This window comes from Capra hircus, chromosome 25 (genome assembly GCF_001704415.2).
Source record: "Capra hircus breed San Clemente chromosome 25, ASM170441v1, whole genome shotgun sequence".
Classification (NCBI taxonomy): domain Eukaryota; kingdom Metazoa; phylum Chordata; class Mammalia; order Artiodactyla; family Bovidae; genus Capra; species Capra hircus.
The window spans coordinates 14,210,885-14,232,587 of record NC_030832.1 but is presented as its reverse complement, the minus strand read 5'-3'; the positions used below and the strand labels follow the sequence as shown (position 1 = coordinate 14,232,587).

Genomic DNA, 21,703 nt, shown 5'->3' with positions numbered 1-21,703 from the left:
CCTGGAGCCAGATCAAGCTGGGCCACTGAGCGGGCGTCCAGGTTTTACTCCCTACGATGAGAAGTTACTAGAGTGTTTTTCAGCAAGGCACAGACAAAATCTTACAGTTTTTAAAAATATATTTTTATTTCTTTGGCTGTGCCTGGCCTTAGTTATGGCATGCGGGATCTAGTTCCCCCAAGGGATTGAGCTCAGGGCCCCCTGCCCTGGGAGCATGGAGTCTTAGCCACTGGACCACCAGGGAAGTCCTCTGATTTACATGTTAAAGGGAAATGTTGCTCTCCATGAAAAGTACAAAGTGCTGCTAGAGGTCTAAGAGGAAGACACCAGATCCAGCTGAAGACAGGGGAGCAGACACTATGGTGAGATGGGCTTGGAATGTGGTCTGAGCAATGGTATCACAGGCAAGGGGACAGCTTCGGTAAAATCATTCAGGGTTACCTATTTGCCAAGGGCTTATGGAAATCAATCTCAGGAAATGGGGCTTTAATAAAAGACCGAGACACATGGTAAGAGGAGAAAGTGGAATGCACACACACACATACACACACACATATACATGATACATACATGCCCTACACGTGTCTCCCCCAGAAAGCTCATTCTTACAAGGGGCATACCAGCACCTGTATAGTGGAGAAACAGACTCGCTGACCAGATGACCAGAATTACGCCCATCAATGAGGGGCAGATGGACACCACGTGGCCTTAGATATAACCCAGAGAAGGACCCCGTGGCCCTTTTGTAGTTCTCCAGCCAGACAGGCATTACTGAATCAAACCGTGAGAAAACATGGTCCCAAGAGCCCAAGTTGAGGAACTGACTCTAAACTAACTCGCCCATGTTCCCCAAATAGGCCAGCATCATTAAAAAAAAAAAAAAAAAACGGTGAAAAGGTCTTCCAAAATAACAGAAAAATAAAGAAACAGTGTGGCCAAGAGCAATGCATGACCCTGAATTGAGGGGGAGGAGGAGGGGATGCCAGAAAGGACAGAATTGGGACAAGCGACAAAAGGGGAATATACAGAGTGGTTTTTATTTTTTCTTTTAAAGTATTGCATCCATGTTGAATTTCCTACATTTAATTGTGCTGTTGTTACATAACAGAATATCCTTGCTTCGAGAAAAGATACACTGAAGAAGGGGCAAAGAGGCATGGTGGATGCTAGCTTTTCTCAAATAATTCAGAAAAAAATAAATACTGTGTGTATATGGAGAGAGCAAAAGAGGGTAAGAAGATGTTAAAATGTTAAACGTGGCAAATGTTAAAAATCGGTGACTATAAATAATGGGTATTCAGGGCTGAGGGAGTACGTAATATCATCCTTGTAACTTTTCTGCAGTTTGAAACTATTTCAATATAAAAAAAAATTTTTTTTTTAATTAAAAAGACCTCCTTGAGTCAGGGAAGAAGACCTCCATATGATCTTGTGAGATAGATTCTATCACCGCCACTGTAATCATGGGGAAACTGAGGCTCAGGGAAGTTAAGAAATTTGCTCAAGGAAAAAAAAAATTTCTTCCCATTTCTTTAATTTTGTATCTATATGAGATGGTGCATGTTCATTAAATTTACTGCGATAATCATTCCATGATCTATATAAGTCAAATCATTGTGCTGTATACTTAATACAGTGTTGTCAATTATATCTCAATAAAACTGGAAGGAAGAAACAAATTTGCTCAAGGTCATATAGCTAATAAGTGGCAATGCCAACACCTGAACCCACATCTGAATTCAGAGCCCCAGGCTTTATTCACCACGTTATTATTCTGTGTCCTAGTAAAAGGCAGCTCAGGGTCAATTAAGCAGAAGGAACATGTCAGTTTTCACAAGCAGTCTCCCCTGCCCCAGCACACACTCCACCCCCCAATACACACATCACAGTAAAATCCCACGAGACTCACAGTCTTGGCTTTGTTGAGATGCGTCATCTGAATGTAGCCCCGGTCATGGTGGGAGAGATAGAGGAAGTAGAAGGGGAAGCAGACCCAGAGGTAAGAGCAAGGCACCCACACGAGGACGGTGTTCTGAAAGCACTTGGTGAAGTCGGGGTTGCTGGTGTTCCACGTGACATTCCACTCCTGTGGACACAAACACAGGCACAGGTAAACAGGACGCCCCCAAGAGTGTGGACCAGGGGCCTGCACGGAGTTCAGAGCTACCTGCTGTGGGGTTTAAGAACTATAATGCCCTCCCAGGCAGAACAGGCAACCTGGAAAGATCAGTAGCCAGAAAGACTTCAAACAAAGAATGATAAATGAAGGTTATGTCTCACCTTACCTCACAGATAAGTTCCTGAGACAACAATGGGCAGGTTCCATTATTGTACAAAAGATGGAGACTGCCACTTAAAGGAATCCCAGAGGGTATTCTCCTGTAAATCGAGTCATCCTTTAATCACATAGATCATGCCTACTTTACGATCCTGTGAATTAAGAGCTTTCTAATATTCTTCTTCTTTGCCATCCCTATGATCCCTATATCACTGTATCAATGCATCAGTGATCACATGACAGGGATCACATCATGATCACTTTCATGAGCACCATCAGCATCACTATAGCATCATCATCAGCACCACCATCTTTATCACTGGCATCAGCATCGCCATCATCCACCATCATCAGCACCACCATCTTTGTCACTGGCATCAGCATCGCCATCAGCACCACCATCTTTATCACTGGCATCAGCATCGCCATCATCCACCATCATCAGCACCACCATCTCTCTCACTGGCATCAGCACTGTCATCAGCAGCATGACCACCAACAGCACCACCACCATAGATAATACCCAAATTGCAGTGCTGTGTTCTAGGCCCTATTCTAAGTTCTTTGTATGTATTATCTCCTTTAATTCTATAATTACTTTATCGGGAAAACTACAGTGCAGAGAGGTTCAGTGATTTCCCAGTATCTCATAGTACCTACCCTGTTATTTGGTAAAACCTGGAGCCTGACTCAGACTCAGGCAATTCGATTCTGGAGTTCCTGCGTTTAACCACAAAGCTATCCAGGCTGAGAAACAAATCTGCTTTACTTTTATCTTTTTAAGAAGCCACCTGTATTTCATAACAGACAACGCCAAATAGGTAAAAAGATAAACATATACATAAATAGAGAAGGTATATCTGCCCAAGAAAAAACCTTCAACCAGCCTTCAGACTTCTGCAATGGAAATTTTAATTCAAGCCCTGATCTGACCACTGAACTGTTATATGACTTCGGGGAAAGGTATTACCCTATCCAGGGGTTTCAATTTCCTATCTCTACCATAATTAGGCGGGATAAAATTAGAAGTCTGAAACAGGTGACTCCCAGGCTGATTAGGCCCACAGAGATGATCTGCAGTTATTGTTGGTACTTTAAACATGCCTTTTAAAACAAAATCTCAGTTTAGCTTCCAACACTTAAAAATGAGGAAATTTCATATAAAAATTGGATTCCCAGTGTCTCTTTAAAAAATAAAAAACCAGAAAGTCTGGCAGCACTGGGCCCAGATTCCCGCTTCACAACCATTGGGAGGAACTAGGGACGAGCCAGTCTTTGGGGAAGGTTCATGTGGTCCAGCGGCCAGTCCCCGTGCAGCCCCCTCCCCACAGCACCGTCTCCCCACCACTGGATGTGTGCTCTCCAGACACCTCTGATTCCAACAGCCTTCCCAGAATCAGATTAAGAGAGACCACCAAGGAACTCAAAGGAACCTGGATTCTTAAAACTCCATGCAAGCTTTAAAGCCACATCAAAGAACATTACAGAATAGAAAGTGATGGGAACAAGCAGACGATTTTACATTTGATGATCAATCAAAATCTATGTTCTGAGCCTTATAAAAGAGACCTAGATGTGTACCAGTGCAAGCATACCTAATGCTACTAAGATGTACACTTAAAACTGGTTGCTGCTGTTCAGTCGCTCAGTCATGTCCAGCTCTTTGCAACCCCATGGACTGCAGCACACCAGGCTTCCCTGTCCTTCACTATCTCCCAGAGTTTGCTCAAACTCATGTCCACTGAGTCAATGATGCCATCCAACCAGCTCATCCTCTGCCGCTCCCTTCTCTTCCTGCCCTCAATCTTTCCCAGCATCAGGGTCTTTTCCAATGAATAGGCTCTTCCCATCAGGGGGTCAAAATATTGTAGCTTCAGCTTTAGCATCAGTCCTTCCAATGAATATTCAGGGTTGATTTCCTTTGGGATTGATTGGTTTGATCTCCCTGCTGTCCCAGGGACTCTCAAGCATCTTCTCCAGCACCACAATTCAAAAGCATCAATTCTTCAGCACTCAGCCTTCTTGATGGTCCAACTCTCACATCCATACATGACAACTGGAAAAACCACAGCTTTGACTATACTGACCTTTGTCAGAAAAGTGATATCTCTCCTTTTTAATACACTACCTAGGTATAAAAATGGTTAAGATAAAATGGTTAAAATGGTTAAAAAAAAAAAGGAAGCAGAAAAAGGAAAGATTTGACTTTAAAAACAGAGAGAGAAAGATCTAGTATTAAGTAAGTACCCAAACTGGTTCTTCAGAGGTATAATTATTCTATGTTATAAATGGTTATTTTTCCAGAACCAAGGAAAAGGAATTATTGAAAAATAAACTTTAAAAGGTCAACACAGACAAAGGAATTTAGCTAGGAAACTTCTAGACACAAAGAAACCCTAAAAAGGACAAAGATCATGCCTCTGTAGACTTGGGCACTTGGAAGACAGCCTTGGAAATAATTTATCTGATCATGGAGAGGAGTAGTTTATGTCAAAGACTAATTATTTTAATTGATTTCACACCTAAAATTCTTAAGATGATGGTGAAAAGGGGGATTTAACTGTTGGTGGTTATTATATACGAAGCAGATTCTGGCCAGAAAAAACTCATTCCAAAGGAATTTGCCTTTGTACTAAGAAAACAATACCAAGACTTAATAGAGTCATGTATATAACTTCCCTAGTAGGAAGGGCTTCCCTTGTGGCTCAGCTGGTAAAGAATCCGCCTGCAATGTGGGAGACCTGGGTTCAATCCCTGGGTTGGGAAGATACCCTGAAGAAGGGAAAGGCTACCCAGTCCAGTATTCTGGCCTGAAGAATTCCATGACTAAGTCCATGGGGTCACAAAGAGTCGGACACAACTGAGCGACTTTCACTTCACTTCTCTATTATATAAGAAGCTTGGTTCGTATTTGAGACATTTCAATCACCTGATCCTTGCCCCAATTATTCCTTGACTGGACTGCTACAGTAGCTTGCTAGCCACACCCTGCTTCCAGACCCTCTGCGCCTCACCTAGTCCTCCCCACCACAGCCAAATAAATTTTCTATCTTATACATCTATACATGCATCCACAGATATAATTATCCACTCATCTGTGAACCCTTCCATCCACCCACCCACCCATCCAGGCACCAAGTCATTCATCCATCTACCTATCTATCCACCCACCCACCTCCTCTACCCATGTACCCATCCAATGATCCACCCACCCACCTACCCACCCACTGATTCATGCATCCATCCACCCACCTGTCCACTCAGGCATTCATCCATCTGTTTCTTCTACAATTTTTCCCGCCCCATTTCCCAATGTGTCCACTTGGCCTCTCTTCATATTAATTTACTTTTAATAGGTAACACATTTCTGTGCTAAACTTTCCCTAACTACCCAAAATGGTACACTGTGAAAAATGAGTCTTGCTCCCTGAACTCAAAGCGCTCCCTTCCTACCCCACAGGCAAAACTCCTATATTGCTAACAATATATTGTTATTCTTCCAAATATAGTTTATCTACTTTGTTTCCCCCGAAGGTGCCATAATACATACCTGTTTGGCACCTCACTTTTTTCCCCTTAATATTAGAGACTGATCTCTGTCAGTGCCAGAGATTTGCTTTATTTTTACTAGTTTAACCCTTTCTTTTGAACAAAGGGTAGAAGTGACAAGCTACCTCCCGCTCCTGGTCCCAAAATGGTCCCTCTCTCTAGAGGCAACACCATCCATTTCTTCTATATCCTTCCAGGAAACATTTTATGCATCTATAACAAAAATAAATACATATCTTCTGTAATCAGATGGAGAGAAACATACTCCACACCCTGTTCTGTACCATCCTTTCATCTCTTAAGAACAGATCTGAGAGATTATTCTACTCTGTGCCCATTTCCTCATCCTTTGCTCCAGCTGTTTTGTATGGATGGGCTTGACCTTACATAATCAGCTAATGGGGCACTAAGCTGCTCTCACAATGAAGCAGTGAATAAATCCAGGAAGTGCCTCATTTCATGCAAAGCAAGCATATTTGTAAGATAACTTTCTAGACGTGGACCTGCTGGACTAAAGAGTGTATGCATTTAAAATTTAAACGGTCGCTGAATCCAATGGGTACCATCAGTTTATTCTGCACCACACAAAGTACCATGGTCATTGCTTCCCAAGCTACAGTATATTATAAGCTTTTGATCTCTGCCAATCTGATAATGGAAAATATCTCCCTGTAGCTTAACTTCCTTTCTTCTTAATGGTGAATGAAACTGAAGATTTTGCCACTTTGTGTGTTTAAAAGCAGTCAGTTTCTTCTCTTAAGAGGAAAAACCATAGGCTTAAATGCCTATGTGTTATTAAATGGGACCGATCTGAACACCCATCTCCCCCTGGGTAAACAACCTCCAATAGCTTCCGGTCACCTTTCAGAGCCAATCCTTGCTTGCTTCATGAGGCCTTCCACGTCCACATTCAAGCTCCATCTGTTTCTTCTACGATTTCTCCTGCCCCATTTCCCAGTGTGTTAACTAGGCTATTCATTCAAAGGAGCATTTATCAAGCCTGTGTCAGGCACTGTTCAAGGAACTAGAGATTTAGGAAGGCCTGTGGTCCCCACCTTTAATGCATTCCCCAATTGCTGATCCAATGATTAGTGTTTTGGGATATGTCTTGCTAGATGCTCTTCCTGCCTTTCCACAGTAACAAACTCCTACTCATCCTTAAAAAGCCAACTCAGAGACACCTCCTTTAAGAAGCCTTTCTCCTGGGCTTTCCTGGTGGCTCAGAGATAAAGAATCCACCTAAAATACAGGAAACACAGGTTTGACCCCCGATCCAGGAAGATCACACAGGCTGTAATGCAACTAATGCCCGGGTGCCACAACGGCTGAGCCCGAGCGCCACAACTCCTGAAGCCCGCCGGCCTAGAACCCGTGGCTCTGCAACAAGAGAAGCCACCACAGTGAGAAGTCCACGCCCTGCAACTAGAGAGCGGCCCCCGCTCACTGCAACTGGAGAAAAGCAGCAACAAAGACCCAGCATAGCCAAAATAAAGAAACAAAAATTATTAACAAAAAAAAAAGCCTCACTCCCCAGACTATGAGAACAGCCCCCCCCCCCCCACCGCCACACGCCCCACTGCAATGATGACTTACTTGTCCATCAGTACCTCTGTCCTGCCAGGACTTCTGACTCTTCTCCTCCTCACCCAGCAGGGACCCAGAAGTTACTGAGTAAACAAATGACCCAAACCAAGCCTCCCGTCCTCAGCATTATTTGCTACTTTGTTTCGGAGGAAACAATCCATCCAGGTAGAACTTGACTATGATCCTGGCTTTATGGTCAGATGAATGTGGATTAAAAGGCACTGACCTCACTTGCACCTGGGCGGGTTACTTAACGTCTCCAAGCCTTCATCTCCTTACCAGTGTGGCCAGGGAAACATGCAGGCCTGGAAGAACTATCAAATGGGACTGAGCTTTGCACCAGCTGGTATGGTCTAGAGGTAGTAAGTGGTGGCTATTAGCTGCAGACCAATAATTAATAATAATCACCACCGCTACCCTCAGCGCTGCCTAGCATTAGGAAGCTTCAAGGACAAAGAAAAGTTCAAGTTCAGAAGTGAGCAAGCGGAAACTCGGGAGCACCCGAGGACACAGAACTCCAGGGAAGGAGAGGTAGGAGAAACGCTTAGCCAACGAAGGGGTTTGGGTTTATTCTTCAGAAGGCAGCTTCCTCCCCAGAACCAGATGGCCAGCCCTGACGGAGAGGGCAGAGGAGGAAGGAGGCGGGTCTTGAGAAGACGAAATCTGACCGTGACCTTGACCTTGCACCACCTCCACGGCCATGACCACCCACCAATATGGCCCTGACCACAACTGTCACAGCAGTGATATAACAAGGTCAGGGGCCTCTGGTGTGTTCCTCACTGGCCAGGTCTCTGATGAATCCTTTGTCCAAAGGGGGCTTCCCTCGTGGCTCAGTGGTGAAGAATCTGCCTCCCAATGCAGGAGGCCAGGGTTCAATCCCTGGGTGGGGAAGATCCCCTGGAGAAGGAAACGGCAACTCACTCCAGCATTCCTGCCTGGGAAATCCCATGGACAGAGGAGCCTAGAGGGCTACAGTCCATGGGGTCAAAAAAGAGTCGGACAAGATTTAGTGACTAAACAACTGTCCAAGGGAACTGATCCCTGCCCCCATGCCCTTGATAACTCCTGGAGACAGGCAGCGGGGTCCCCTCTACTAAGGGCTTCCGGGGGAAATGGGGAATGCTGAGGGCCATTAAAAGGCTTAAGGAAGGGGGATTCATGGAGACTACCAGCTACTTGCTGTCCCCAATCCCAGTGATGACAGCTAACCCTGGTCTTCCTCCCTAGGGTCTCTGCCTCCTCACACAGGGAGTTCCAGAAATCAAGCTGGTTGGAACGCTGCCCCGATTCTGCTGAGCTTCCATCAGTTCAGTTCAGTCGCTCAGTTGGGTCCGACTCTTTGTGACCCCATGGATTGCAGCACGCCAGGCTTCCCTGTACATCATCAATTCCCAAAGCTTGCTCAAACTCATGGCCATAGAGTCGGTGATGTCATCCAACCATCTAATCTTGTCATCCCCTTCTCCTCTAGCCTTCAATCTTTCCCAGCATCAGGGTCTTTTCCAATGAGTCATTTCTTCGCATCAGGTGGCCAAAGGATTGGAGTTTCAGCTTCAACATCAGTCCTTCCAATGGACACCAGGACTGATCTCCTTTAGGATGGATTGGTTGGATCTCCTTGCAGTCCAAGGGACTCTCAAGGGTCTTCTCCAACACCACAGTTCAAAAGCATCAATTCTTCAGTTCAGTTCAGTTAAGTCACTCAGTCATGTCCGACTCTTTGTGACCCCATGAATCGCAGCACACCAGGCCTCCCTGTCCATCACCAACTCCCGGAGTTCACTCAGACTCACGTCCATCGAGTCAGTGATGTCATCCAGCCATCTCATCCTGGATTGTCCCCTTCTCCTCCTACCCTCAATCTCTCCCAGCATCAGAGTCTTTTCCAATGAATCAACTCTTTGCATAATGAGGCCAGAGTACTGGAGCTTCAGCTTTAGCATTATCCCTTCCAAAGAAATCCCAGGGTTGATCTCCTTCAGAATGGACTGGTTGGATCTCCTTGCAGTCCGAGGGACTCTCAAGAGTCTTCTCCAACACCACAGCTCAAACGCATCAATACTTCGGCGCTCACCCTTCTTCACAGTCCAACTCTCACATCCATACATGACTACTGGAAAAACCATAGCCTTGGCTAGACGGACCTTAGTTGGCAAAGTAATGTCTTTGCTTTTCAATATACTATCTAGGTTGGTCATAACTTTTCTTCCAAGGAGTAAGCGTCTTTTAATTTCATGGCTGCAGTCACCATCTGCAGTGATTTTGGAGCCCAAAAAAATAAAGTCTGACACTGTTTCTACTGTTTCCCCATCTATTTCCCATGAAGTGATGGGACCAGATGCCATGATCTTAGTTTCCTGAATGTTGAGCTTGAAGCCAACTTTTTCACTCTCCTCTTTCACTTTCATCAAGAGGCTTTTTAGCTCCTCTTCACTTTCTGCCATAAGGTCAGGGGCAGCGGCCTAGAGTGCCAGGCTGCGACGGCGCAGGAACGGCCGAGAGGAGCTACCCTGTGTCCGAGGTCAGTGGCGCCAGCCAGGAGGAGTTACCCGGCGTCTGAGGCCAGGGACGGCAGCCGGGAGGAGCCACCCCGCGTCCGAGGTCAGTGGCGGCCGGGAGGAGGCACCCCGCGTCCGAGATCAGGGGCCGCCAGGAGAAGCCACCTTGCGCCTGAGGCCAGGGACGGTGACCTTGAGGAGCCACCCTGAGCCCGAGGTCAGGGCCGGAGGCCGGGAGGAGCAACCCGAGGAGTGGTGGCTGCGCAGGCACAGGAGGGCCTAGAGGAGCTAACCCATGGTGAAGTTCAAGAACAGTGGCGCTAAGGAGATACCCCTCATCCAGGGTAAGGAACAGCGGCGGTGCTTTGCTGGAGCAGCCGTGAAGAGATACCCCACGCCAAGGTAAGAGAAACCCAAGTAAGATCAATTCTTTAGCACTTAGCTTTCTTTATAGTCCAACTCTCACATCCATATATGACTACTGGAAAAGCCATAGCTTTGACTAGACGGACCTTTGTTGGCAAAGTAATGTCTCTGCTTTTTAATATGCTGTCTAAGTTGGTCACAGCTTTTCTTCCAAGGAGCAAGCATCTTTTAACTTCATGGCTGCAGTCACTATCTGCAGTGATTTTGGAGCCCCAAAACAAAGTCTGTCACTGTTTCCATTGTTTCCCCATCTATTGGCTATGAAGTGATGGGACTGGATGCCATGATCTTAGTTTTCTGAATGTTGAGTTTTTAGCCAGCTTTTTAACTCTCCTCTTTGACTTTCAACAAGAGGCTCTTTAGTTCTTCACTTTCTGCCATAAGGGTGGTGTCATCTGTGTGTCTGTGGTTATTGATATTTCTCCCAGCAATTTTGATTCCAGCTTGTGTTTCATCCAGTCCAGCATTTCTCATGCAATAATATACTCTGCATATAAGTTAAATAAGCAGGGTGACAATATATAGCCTTGACATACTCCTTCCCCAACTTGGAACAAGTCTGTTGTTCCATGTCCGGTTCTAACTGTTGCTTCTTGACCTGCATACAGATTTCTCAGGAAGCAGGTAAGATGGTCTGGTATGTCCATCTCTTTTAGAATTTTCCACAGTTTGTTGTGATCCACACAATCAAAGGCTTTGGCATAGTCAATAAAGCAAAAGTAAATGCTTTTCTGGAATGCTCATGTTTTTCTGATGATCCAATGGATGTTAGCAATTTGATCTCTGGTTCCTCTGCCTTTTCTAAATCCAGCTTGAACATCTGGAAGCTCAGGGTTCATGTACTGCTGAAGCCTGGCTTGGAGAATTTTGAGCATTATTTTGCTAGCGTGTGAGATGAGTGCAATTGTACAGTAGTTTGAACATTCTTTGGCATTGCCTTTTTTGGGGATTGGAATGAAAACTGACCTTTTCCAGGCCTGTGGCCACTGCTGAGTTTTCCAAATTTGCTGGCATATTGAGTGCAACACTTTTACAGCATCATCTTTTAGGACTTGAAATAGTTCAACTGGAATTCCATCACTTCCACTACCTTTGTTCATAATGATGCTTCCTAAGGCCCACTTGACTTTGTAATCCAGGGTGTCTGGCTCTAGGTGAGTGATCACACCATTGTGGTTATCTGGGTCATGAAGATCTTTTTTGTACGGTTCTTCTGTGTATTCTTGCCATCTCTTCTTAATATCTTCTGCTTCTGTTAGGTCCATACCATTTCTGTCCTTTATTGAGCCCATCACTGCATGAAATGTTCCCTTGGTACCTTAATTTTCTTAAAGAAATCTCTAGTCTTTCTCATTCCATTGTTTTCCTCTGTTCCTTTGCATTTGATCACTGAGGAAGGCTTTTTTATCTCTCCTTGCTGTTCTTTGGAACTCTGCATTCAAATGGGCATATCTTTCCTTTTCTCCTTTGCCTTTAGCTTCTCTTGCTTTCTCAGCTATTTGCAAGAACTCCTCAACCATTTTGCCTCTTTGCATTTCTTTTTCTTGGGGATGGCCTTGATCTCTGCCCTCTGTACAATGTCAGGAACATCTGTTCATAGTTCTTCAGGCACTCTTATCAGACCTAATCCCTTGAATCTATTTGTCACTTTCACTGTATAATCGTAAGAGATTTGATTTAGGTCATACCTGGTCTAGTGGTTTCCCCTACTTTCTTCAATTTAAATCTGAATTTGGCAATAAGGAGTTCACGATCTGAGCCAAAGTCAGCTCCACCACTAGGAAACAAGTTCAGTGACAGGTAAGCAGTCTAGAACACGAACATCAGCACTGGCCCAGGCTCTGCATTTCCAGGGCTCTGGTCCAAGAAAATCTTAGAGAAAGAAAGGCACCCCCGATCTCCACAATTGAGGCTTTTCTTCGCAAGACATGTTCGTCACCCTTTTATGTCCCTCTCTCTCCAGCGCTGAAATTCAAGGATCTGTGGAACACAGTCCAAGCCTACTTAGCCCACAAACTTTGGGAGTTCATAAAACTTCTATCATGTGTTGTCACATGGTACTCTTACCTTGCTCGAAGCCAGCATGTTCTGAGCAGGATGGGCCATGCTCATCATTCAGCCCTCAGGAGAAGCAGCACTGCTGTTATCCCCATTGCACAGATAAGGAAACCGAGGCAAGACAAGACATTTTCCCAAAAGTCACGCTGCAGTGGATATGAGTTGTCCAAGGCCCACACATATTTTCCCTTCTTTGATAACAGTGGGAGCTGTTGTTCTTACACAAATCCTTTGGTCAGCCACATGCTTGGGGCAAAGCTCCAGGGAATGAGTCTGCTAATCAGCAGCTCCAGAACGTGGTCCAAATCTATCCAATCACTGCAAGGACACATGCTCCCTTGTCCCCAGTGATACAGAGTGAGGATATGGGGTTTACAGGTGTCTTAGCCATTTTATATTGAGCCATCACTGACTCCATGGGCATGAGTTTGAGCAAGCTCCGGGAGATGGTGAAGGACCAGGAAGTCTAGCGTGCTGCAGTCCATGGGATCACAAAGAGTCGGACAAGACTGAGCAACTGAACAACAGCCATTCGTACAGGAAGCACCAAGAGTCGGGAGTGGAGGGAAGGGGTGGCACCACTAGGGCACGTGTGAAAAAGAAGCTGATGTCACGCAAGGCAGAGATGAAAGAAATTGGAGCTTGACGTTTTGTAGGCTGCTGGATCAAGCATCACCTGCAGCACACCCTTCCAGTGAATCTCTCCAATAAATTCAACAGTTACACAAGTTCGAAATAAATTTCACAAACCGTCCTAGTAATACAAGTTCTGATCCAATGCATCAACTTTTATTCAACAATACAATTCAAAATTTGACACAAGTGAATTTAGGCCACAGATACACCATTACTAGTAGCATACTGCTGGATAGGTTGCTGTTCTTCTCTCGGGCTCAAAAAGCCCACCAGCAAAATGGAGGTAGTATCATCTCCTTCATGGGGAATCATAAAAAGCCCTAATAAATATTGATTATTACTATTAATTATAAGCTCTTCAGCTAAAATTTTGGAATTCACTCTTGTTCCTATTCTCTTTTCTCATCACCCCTCCTCCCTTCCCCTCAAAACTATCTGTCCCCTTGTCCCTTTTCTTACAGGTCCAATTTTCTTCTCTGTTTGCTGTGTGACCTTAGACAAGTTATTTAACCTCTCTAAGCCTCACTTTATTGTTGTGGGCTCCAAAATCACTGTACATGGTGACTGCAGCCATGAAGTTAAAAGACACGTACTCCTTGGAAGAAAAGTTATGACCAGCCTAGACAGCATATTGAAAAGCAGAGACATTACTTTGCCAACAAAGGTCCCTCTAGTCAAGGCTATGGTTTTTCCTGTGGTCATGTATGGATGTGATAGTTGGACTGTGAAGAAAGCTGAGCGCCAAAGAACTGATGCTTTTGAACTGTGGTGTTGGAGAAGACTCTTGAGAGTCCCTCGGACTGCAAGGAGATCCAACCAGTCCATTCTGAAGGAGATCAACCCTGGGATTTCTTTGGAGGCAACGATGCTAAAGCTGAAACTCCAGTACTTTGGCGACCTCATGCGAAGAGTTGACTCATTGGAAAAGACTCTGATGTTGGGAGGAACTGGGGGCAGAAGGAGAAGGGGACGACAGAGGATGAGATGGCTGAATGGCATCACTGACTCGATGGACTCAAGTTTGAGTGAACTCCGGGAGTTGTTGATGGACAGGGAGGCCTGGTGTGCTGCGATTCACGGGGTCGCAAAGAGTCGGACACGACTGAGCGACTGAACTGAATTGAACTGAAGCCTCACTTATGACTACGGCTAAGAATCAGTTCAGTTCAGTCACTCAGTCATGTCCGACTCTTTGTGACCCCAAGGACTGCAGGGAAGCCAGGCTTCCCTGTACATCCCCAACCCCCTGAGTTTACTCAAACTCATGTCTGTCGAGTTGCCATCCAACCACCTCATCCCCTGCCATCCCCTTCTCCTCTCGCTTTCAATCTTTCCTAGCATCAGAGTCTTTTCCAATGAGTCAGCTCTTTGCATCAGATGGCCAAAGGATTGGAGCTTAAGCATCAGTCCTTCCAGTGAATATTCAGGACTGATTTCCTTTAGGATTGACTGCTTGGATCTCCTTGCAATCCAAGGGACTCTCAAGAGTCTTCTTCAATACCACAGTTCTAAAGCATCAGTTCTTTGGTGCTCAGCTTTCTTTATGGTCCAATTCTCACATCCATATATGACTACTGGAAAAACCCTAGCTTTGACTAGACGGACCTTTGTTGGCAAAGTAATGCTCTGCTTTTTATTATGCTATCTAGGTTGGTCATAGCTTTTCTTCCAAGGAGCAAGCATCTTTTAATTTCATGGCTGCAGTCACCATCTATAGTGATTTTGGAGCCCAGGAAAATAAAGTCTTTCACTGCTTTCATTGTTTCCCCATCTATTTGCCATCAAGTGATGGGACTGGATGCCATGATCTTAGTTTTCTGAATGTTGAGTTTTTAGCAGCTTTTTCACTCTCCTCTTTCACTCTCATCAAAAGGCCCTTTAGTTTTTCTTCGCTTTCAGCCATAAGGGCGGTAGTATCTGCATATCTGAGGTTATTGATATTTCTCTCGGCAATCTTGACTCCAGCTTGTGCTTCATCCAACCCGGCATTTCGCATGATGTACTCTGCATGTAAGTTACATAAGCAGGGTGACAATATACAGTCCTGACGCACTCGTTTCCCAATTTGTAACTGAGTTTCCCCCTCAGTCAGTCTCTCCCATCAGGAAGCTTCCATAAGCCTCTTATCCTTATCCATCAGAGGGCAGACAGAATGAAAACCACAATCACAGGAAACTAATCAAACTGATCACATGGACCACAGCCTTGTCTAATTCAATGAAACCGTGAGCCAGCAGGGCCACCTAAAACAGACGGGTCATGGCGGAAAGTTCTGACAAAACGTGGTCCACTGGAGAAGGGAATCGCAAATCAGTTCAGTATTCTTGCCTTGAGAACTCCATGAACGGTATGAAAAGGCAAAAAGATAGGATGGCTAAGAATACTTATCTCCTATAGCTATGGGTCCAGGGCTCAGTGTCATATATTAACACTTGATAAAGAGCTGTTGTCACTAACCTTAATTCTTACATCAGTAATAAAAATAAATGAAGTTTACAGCATTATACTCAATATGACAATGTATTTATAATAATACCACCTAGCTTTAACTGAGCACTAACTATATGCCAGGCACTGCTTCCCTGCACTTCGTGTGAATAAACTCATCTATTCTTAATGATTACACAGAGGGCAGGTTCTGTTTTGATCCCCATTTGGTAAAAGAGGAAACTGTGACACAGAGAAGTTAAATAACTTGCCTGAGATCACACAGTTTGTAAGGGATGAGGCTGGGGCTCAAACCTAGGAAGCTTGACTACCGAGTCACCCCATCCCTGACAACGACTCCCAGTGATGAGCAATGTAAGAATTTTAACAGGATTTTCTGGAGCACATGCCTTTACCCACAGGGTATGAAGGCCAAGAAGAAGATGTGAACGTATCCAAAGACCACCAAGTTCAGAACCAATTACCTGTAACAGCGTCCTACAGCTGCTGACGCAAATTATTTATACCATTAACATCATAGTTTGAAACAACACTGATTTTTTTTTTCCATCCCATAGTTCTACAGGTCAGAAGTCTGAAATGGGTCTGACCAGGCTAAAGTCAAGGTGCTGTCAGACCTGAACTCCTTCTGCAGACTCTCAGGGAGGATGCATTCCCTCACCTTTCCCAGCTCCTGGAAGCCGCCCACACTCCTTGCTGATGGCCCATTCTTCCTTGTTCACAGCCAGCAGCGTCAGGTCAGGTCCTCCTCAGGCTGCCATCTCTCCGGTTCTCTCCTCTGTCTCCCTCCTCCACTTTATAAGAACCCTGGTGATTACCCTGGGCCCACCAGATAACCCAAGACGATGGCACGTTTTCAAGGTTAGCTGATGAGCAACCCTAGTTCCACCTTCATTCCTTTGGCCACGTAACCATAACACAGTCACAGGTTCAGGGGATTTGTTATAGCCATCTGTGGGGAAGCCACCGTTCTGCCTACCACGCCCTTGGGTTTATTCTGGTCCATCCCAAATACTCTACGGATGTCCAGGGACACCATCGCTCCCCTTAGCTGGGTCAGATTCAGAAGCCATCACAGTCCTGCCAGCTTCAGGCAAGACCTCACACCATCTGCTGGGATGCTGACCGGCCCTTTCAGCTCAGCTGTGCTTGTCCCAGGAGTGCCTGGGTACCAGTTGTCCCCTCTGCTAGAGCCCAGGGTCTCTGTAGTGCTACCCCTACAGCCCCGGCCTGGTTGACACAGCTTCACAGAAACTTGGCTGGGGCCTGAGTAGTAGTTGTTGTTGTTGTTGTTGTTGTTTGGGTCTGAGGAGACAACACAAACAGCCCTGCCTAGGACCCAGCTCGCCGACCTCAGGACAGGACAGAAGCTGCCGAGAGGAGGATGGGCCGACAGCAGGCAGGGGGTATGACTGTGAACCTGAACTGTTGCTCAGTGTCATCAGCATCGGGGAGCGGAGGCGCTCTGATGCTGTCCAGTAACGAGGACCTACCAGGACCACACTGTTCCCCAGGGCCTGAACAGCCATTTCCCCATTCAACTGTCTCGATAATGTACAACCAGCAGGTTTCCACGGCTCGATGGACAATTCTTAATCATGAGATCCCTATGTGCCAATACCCTTCAGAGGTAAATAAGGTTTCCATTCTCAGTTTCGTACTATTACAAGAGGTAGCTACTAAACAAACAACTTTGTGTATGCCTAGACGGCAAACGCCCTGATGAAGAGTCAGGGAAACAGAAGATCACGGTGGGCGCTGGATGCTCCTCTGATACCAGGTGGACAGGAAAGGGCTCTGGGCCAAGATGACCGCTGAGTGACGACGTGAAGCAAACGAAGACACGTGTGCTGCCTTCTACATTCTATGGAAACAGAAAGACTGAGGGCTAGTTAAGGTTCTTAGTAGCATGTGCCAGGACTGATCTAAGTGCTTTACATCACAAACAACTGTAGGAGACACGGCCTAGAGAACAGTTAAACCCATCTTACAGATACAGAAACTGAGGCTGAGTCCTATAGCCTGTAGGCAACATGAATAGCCAAGGATCTGAATTTCAGTGCAGACGCGTCTATGTACATAGAAAATGTATTCTCTGCAATCTCTGTCATGTGCGTGTACCCCTATTGCTATTTAAAATTAGTATCGAAGAGGATATAGATGCTTGTCCAGGCAGGGAAATGTTCTTAGCAGGAGACAAGAACAACAAAAGCTAACATTTTGTTAACATGGAAAGTGAATATCTCCAGGGGGTAGGGCTGAAGCTAGTGAGAGGAAGGCGACTACTAGTTTTTGTTTTATTTCCTTTGTACTGTCTGGATTTTTTTACTCTGCATGTATTACTTCTAAAAAATAACAAAAACAAAACTAGTTCACACTTTAAATAAACAGCAGCAGCGGGAGTTTATTAAATGTAGACATTTCCAAATGCTGAGCTGGGAATAAAGAAAAAGCACATATTGTGGGGCTGCCTAGTCTATTAGGACACAGTTGCCACGCCAGACCCTGTGTGTGGACTTTCCAGGTGGTACTAGTGGTAAAGAATCTGTCTGCCAATGCAGGAAATGCAGGATCGATCCCCTGGTAGGGAAGATCCCCTGGAGGAGGAAATGGCAGCCCACTCCAGCATTCTTGCCTGGAAAATTCCATGGGCAGAGGAGCCTGGTGGGCTGCAGTCCACAGGGTCGCAAAGACTTACTGGGCAAACGAAGCTTTCTAAGGGTGAGTCCCTTTAAACCTCACAGCAGCCCTGCAGAGTCGTGACTGTGAAAATGCCACCTTTTCAGGGGAGAACTGTGAGGCTCACAGAGTTTACAGAACTGGCTCAGGGTCACACAGCCAGGAAGATGTAGGCAACATGGGGATTTGAACCCGCGCACAGTCTGACCCTGAGTTCTTAACTTCTGGGCTCCACCGTCTCTCAGCCAGGCTCTTGGAACGCCAAGGGCTTTGCAAGGCCAATGCCCCCACCCCAGAGGCAGCCTGGAAGGCCATGCTGTGCTCAGGCTTTGGGGATTCCAAGGTCATCTGTACGAAACAGAGAACCAATGTGCTGACTCAGACACAGAAATCTTCTACAGCTCGTCCCCTCAACGTGAGCCATGCAGGGTGAGGGTTAAGAACCGTGCTTCAAGGTCTGGGCTCTAGTCTCCTTCAGGTCACTGATGACTGCCCCAAAACAAGGCTTTTCGAGCTCTGCACTACTAACAATTGGGGCTGGAACATTCTTTGTTTCAAGGGGCTGGCCCGTGCACTGTAGGGTGTTGAGCAGCATTTCTGACCTCCACCCAGTAGAGGCCAATAGCACTCATTAGACTGAATCCCCATAAACCACCCTGGGAGGCAGGTATTATAATTAAACCCATTTTACAGAGTGAGAAACGAAGGTGGCATATACAGCCAGCTGTGACAATTACAATGTCTCAGAGATTGCCAAACGTCCCTCCTGGTGGGGGCGGGGGAGAATGGGCAAACTGCCCCCACTACCCTAATGCAGTGGCCTTGCCAGGCCTGGGTTTCTTTATCTGTGAAATGAGACTTAATTCCAGGACCTTCCTATTGTAGAATGATCCAAAGGGTGAGATGGTCCAAAAGGCTCCAGTTTCAGTTCTTGGCCAAGAGGTTAATCAACAGACACAAGTGCAAGGGTCCACTCATTCACTTGTTCAATTACTCCATCAAACAAGAATATGTACTGACTAGCTACTCTGTGCCAAGCTCTGGGCTCAGCGTGGGGACACAGGGATCAATCAGGCACCAACCCTGCCCTCTTAAGACTCACAGTCCATGGAAGATATAAGCTCACGATTCAAAACATAATTACAAAGGACAACGCTTCCTGTGAAGGGGGGAAAGCGACGGGACAGAAAATAGCAGGGTGAGGGTCTGGGAAGGGTCAGGAGCAGCCAGCCGCTCAGAGATGGGGGAAACATGTACAAGGGGGGGAAAGAGACCCCGGTGCCTGTCCACCCTTTCAGAAATGGAGAAGTAAGAGAAGGAGGGGGAGAAAGGAGAAAGGAAATAAAAGGAACGCGAGCGGCAGCACCAGCTACGGAGCGTGGGGACCCTGGAGCTGGTGAGCCTGGGTTTAAATCCAGCTGCCACTTGGCTCTTGGCCTTCAGAAAATTAGCTCATCTCTCTCGCCCTGGCCCCTCATCTACAAAACAGGACTAATAATGGCATCAATGCTCAGATCCCCTGTGAGCAGAGGGTAGGAGGGGAGAACTTGGCTTGCTGGAGAGGCCCCGTCAGCAGCAGGGGCTGGGATGCTGGGATGGAGAGATTACAGAACAGGCTCGAGGCTCAGTGCCACCAGCCACGATACAGGGTGCAAGCCCAGGGGGCGGACACGCAGCCCAACAACAGCAGTAACAGCAGTAATAAAATGGCAGCCTGACTGAGACGCCAAGTGCCACGCCCTGGGTTCAACGTGCATCAGTCCCTTCCACCATCGCCATCACCGCCCTGTGAGGGAGGCTCTGATTATTCCCATTTTACAGGAAGGGACACAGAGGCAAACAGAGGTGAGAAGAATTGCTGTAAGGGACCTGGGCAGCACCTAGCGGAGCCCGGATTCAAACCTAGAGACTGGGCCAGCTCCCCAGCAAAGGGACGAAGCAGATCAGGAGGACCAAGCCAAGGACCGGGGCCCACCATGGACGGGCAGGGAGGGAGAGAGAGGCAACAGGCCGTGGATAAAGCCCATGTGCAGAACGGTCCTGGGTGCGAGATCCCCGGCAAAGGAGCAGCTCTGGAGCAAAAGGGAAGCTTGAGAGGAAGAAAGCTGGGAGGTCTGAGTTAGGTCAGGGGACCTGCTGGGCTTTGGGACATTAATCTTGTTTACAGGGACAGCAGGGGGCCCCCAGTGCCCCACGCGGTCCTGGAAGAGAGCCGGGCAAGGTCTGAGGCTGCCGCCCGACACAGCGGTGGAGAAGGCGGCCTTGCCAGCATCACGCTGTGGGCAGAGCCGAAGCCCTCCCCCAGCTCTGACTCACCAGAGCTAAGAATAAAGCCCAGGGACCTGGGGGGAGGGGCAGGGCACCAGCCAGCCCTCACCCCCAGCGCCTGGGAAAGCCCTGGCCCTGCCCAGGAGGGAGCCCCAAAATCCTTGCCGAATCCTCACACCCAGGCTGCAGATTTGGACACTTTGGTGAGAAAGGGACAGGAGAGACATGCCAAACTAAGGCTCCAGCCTAAACAGCACTTCCAGCGCCAAGAAGAAAACAGCCATGCCTGCCCATCACGGGTGTCTGAGTGTCAGCCTCGGGCGGCCTGCTCCGACCTGCCTTGACCCCAATCCGCTCAGCGAGCACCTCGGGGCCTCTCCAGGGCCCTTCCCCATAAAGCACACACTTGTCCCTGCACTCTCCATCCAGCCCTGACCCCTTTGCCGAGACTCCTCGGATCAGACGCCAGGGCTTCACCCAGGCCTCCATCTGGTCAGGTTCCAGGGACCGGTAAGGAGTCACAAGTGTGCCAGGCACAGGAACATGTCTGGGGACAAACAGGATAGACAGCGTGTCTCCATCCAGCGAGCACCAGTCCAAGGGCTGAGGGCCCTGCAGTGAACGGCAGGGACAAACGGCCTACCCTCCTGGGACTGACAGTCTAGACTGATGACAGGAGATAGAGCATCAGCTAGAGGGCGTACATATACACACACACTACAGATTATACAAAATACACATATAATGTCTGCGTGCGATGATGACGATCAAAAGGACTCAGATAAGGTACAGGTGAGTGAGGGCTTGAAGGAAACAAGAAAGTAAGCCGTTTGGGGAAAGAATCTGAGAGAACAGCACTCCAAGTAGAAAAAACAGCAAGTGCAACGGCCCGGAGGTAGGAACACATCTGGCATTCGGGAGCAGTAAGACAGAGCCCAATATGACCCAAGAGTAACGATAGATGCAGTCAGGGAGGAAGGCGGGAGACGGGGAAGGACAGACCGTGCAGGACTCACAGGCCATCGGAGGGATTCTGACTTTCACTGAGTGACACGGATACTGTGGATCTGATGTGTCTTCATCTGCTTTACATTTTCAGATAGTGGTTCTGAGCCCCAAGAGACACCTGACAATGTGTGGAGGCATTTTCAGTGTCATTCCTGAAATGGGGCTGGGCATTTCACAGGTGGAAGTCAAGGCTACTGCTAAAGTCCACAATCCCCGGACAGCCTCCCAGCAGAGGATCACTTGGCCTCAAATGTCAGTAGAGCTGAGG

General features: G+C 47.0%; 1 protein-coding gene across 4 annotated transcripts in view; it reads right to left on the bottom strand.

Moving 5' to 3' along the window:
• The window catches only part of ABCC1 (ATP binding cassette subfamily C member 1), a 155,659-nt gene that overhangs the window by 104,825 nt on the left and 29,131 nt on the right, over positions 1-21,703 (bottom strand). For all 4 annotated transcript variants that reach the window (XM_018040732.1, XM_018040734.1, XM_018040733.1 and 1 more), the window contains exon 2: positions 1,910-2,086. In XM_018040732.1, the coding sequence (XP_017896221.1) occupies positions 1,910-2,086 (177 nt within the window). The remainder of the gene's footprint in view (positions 1-1,909; positions 2,087-21,703) is intronic.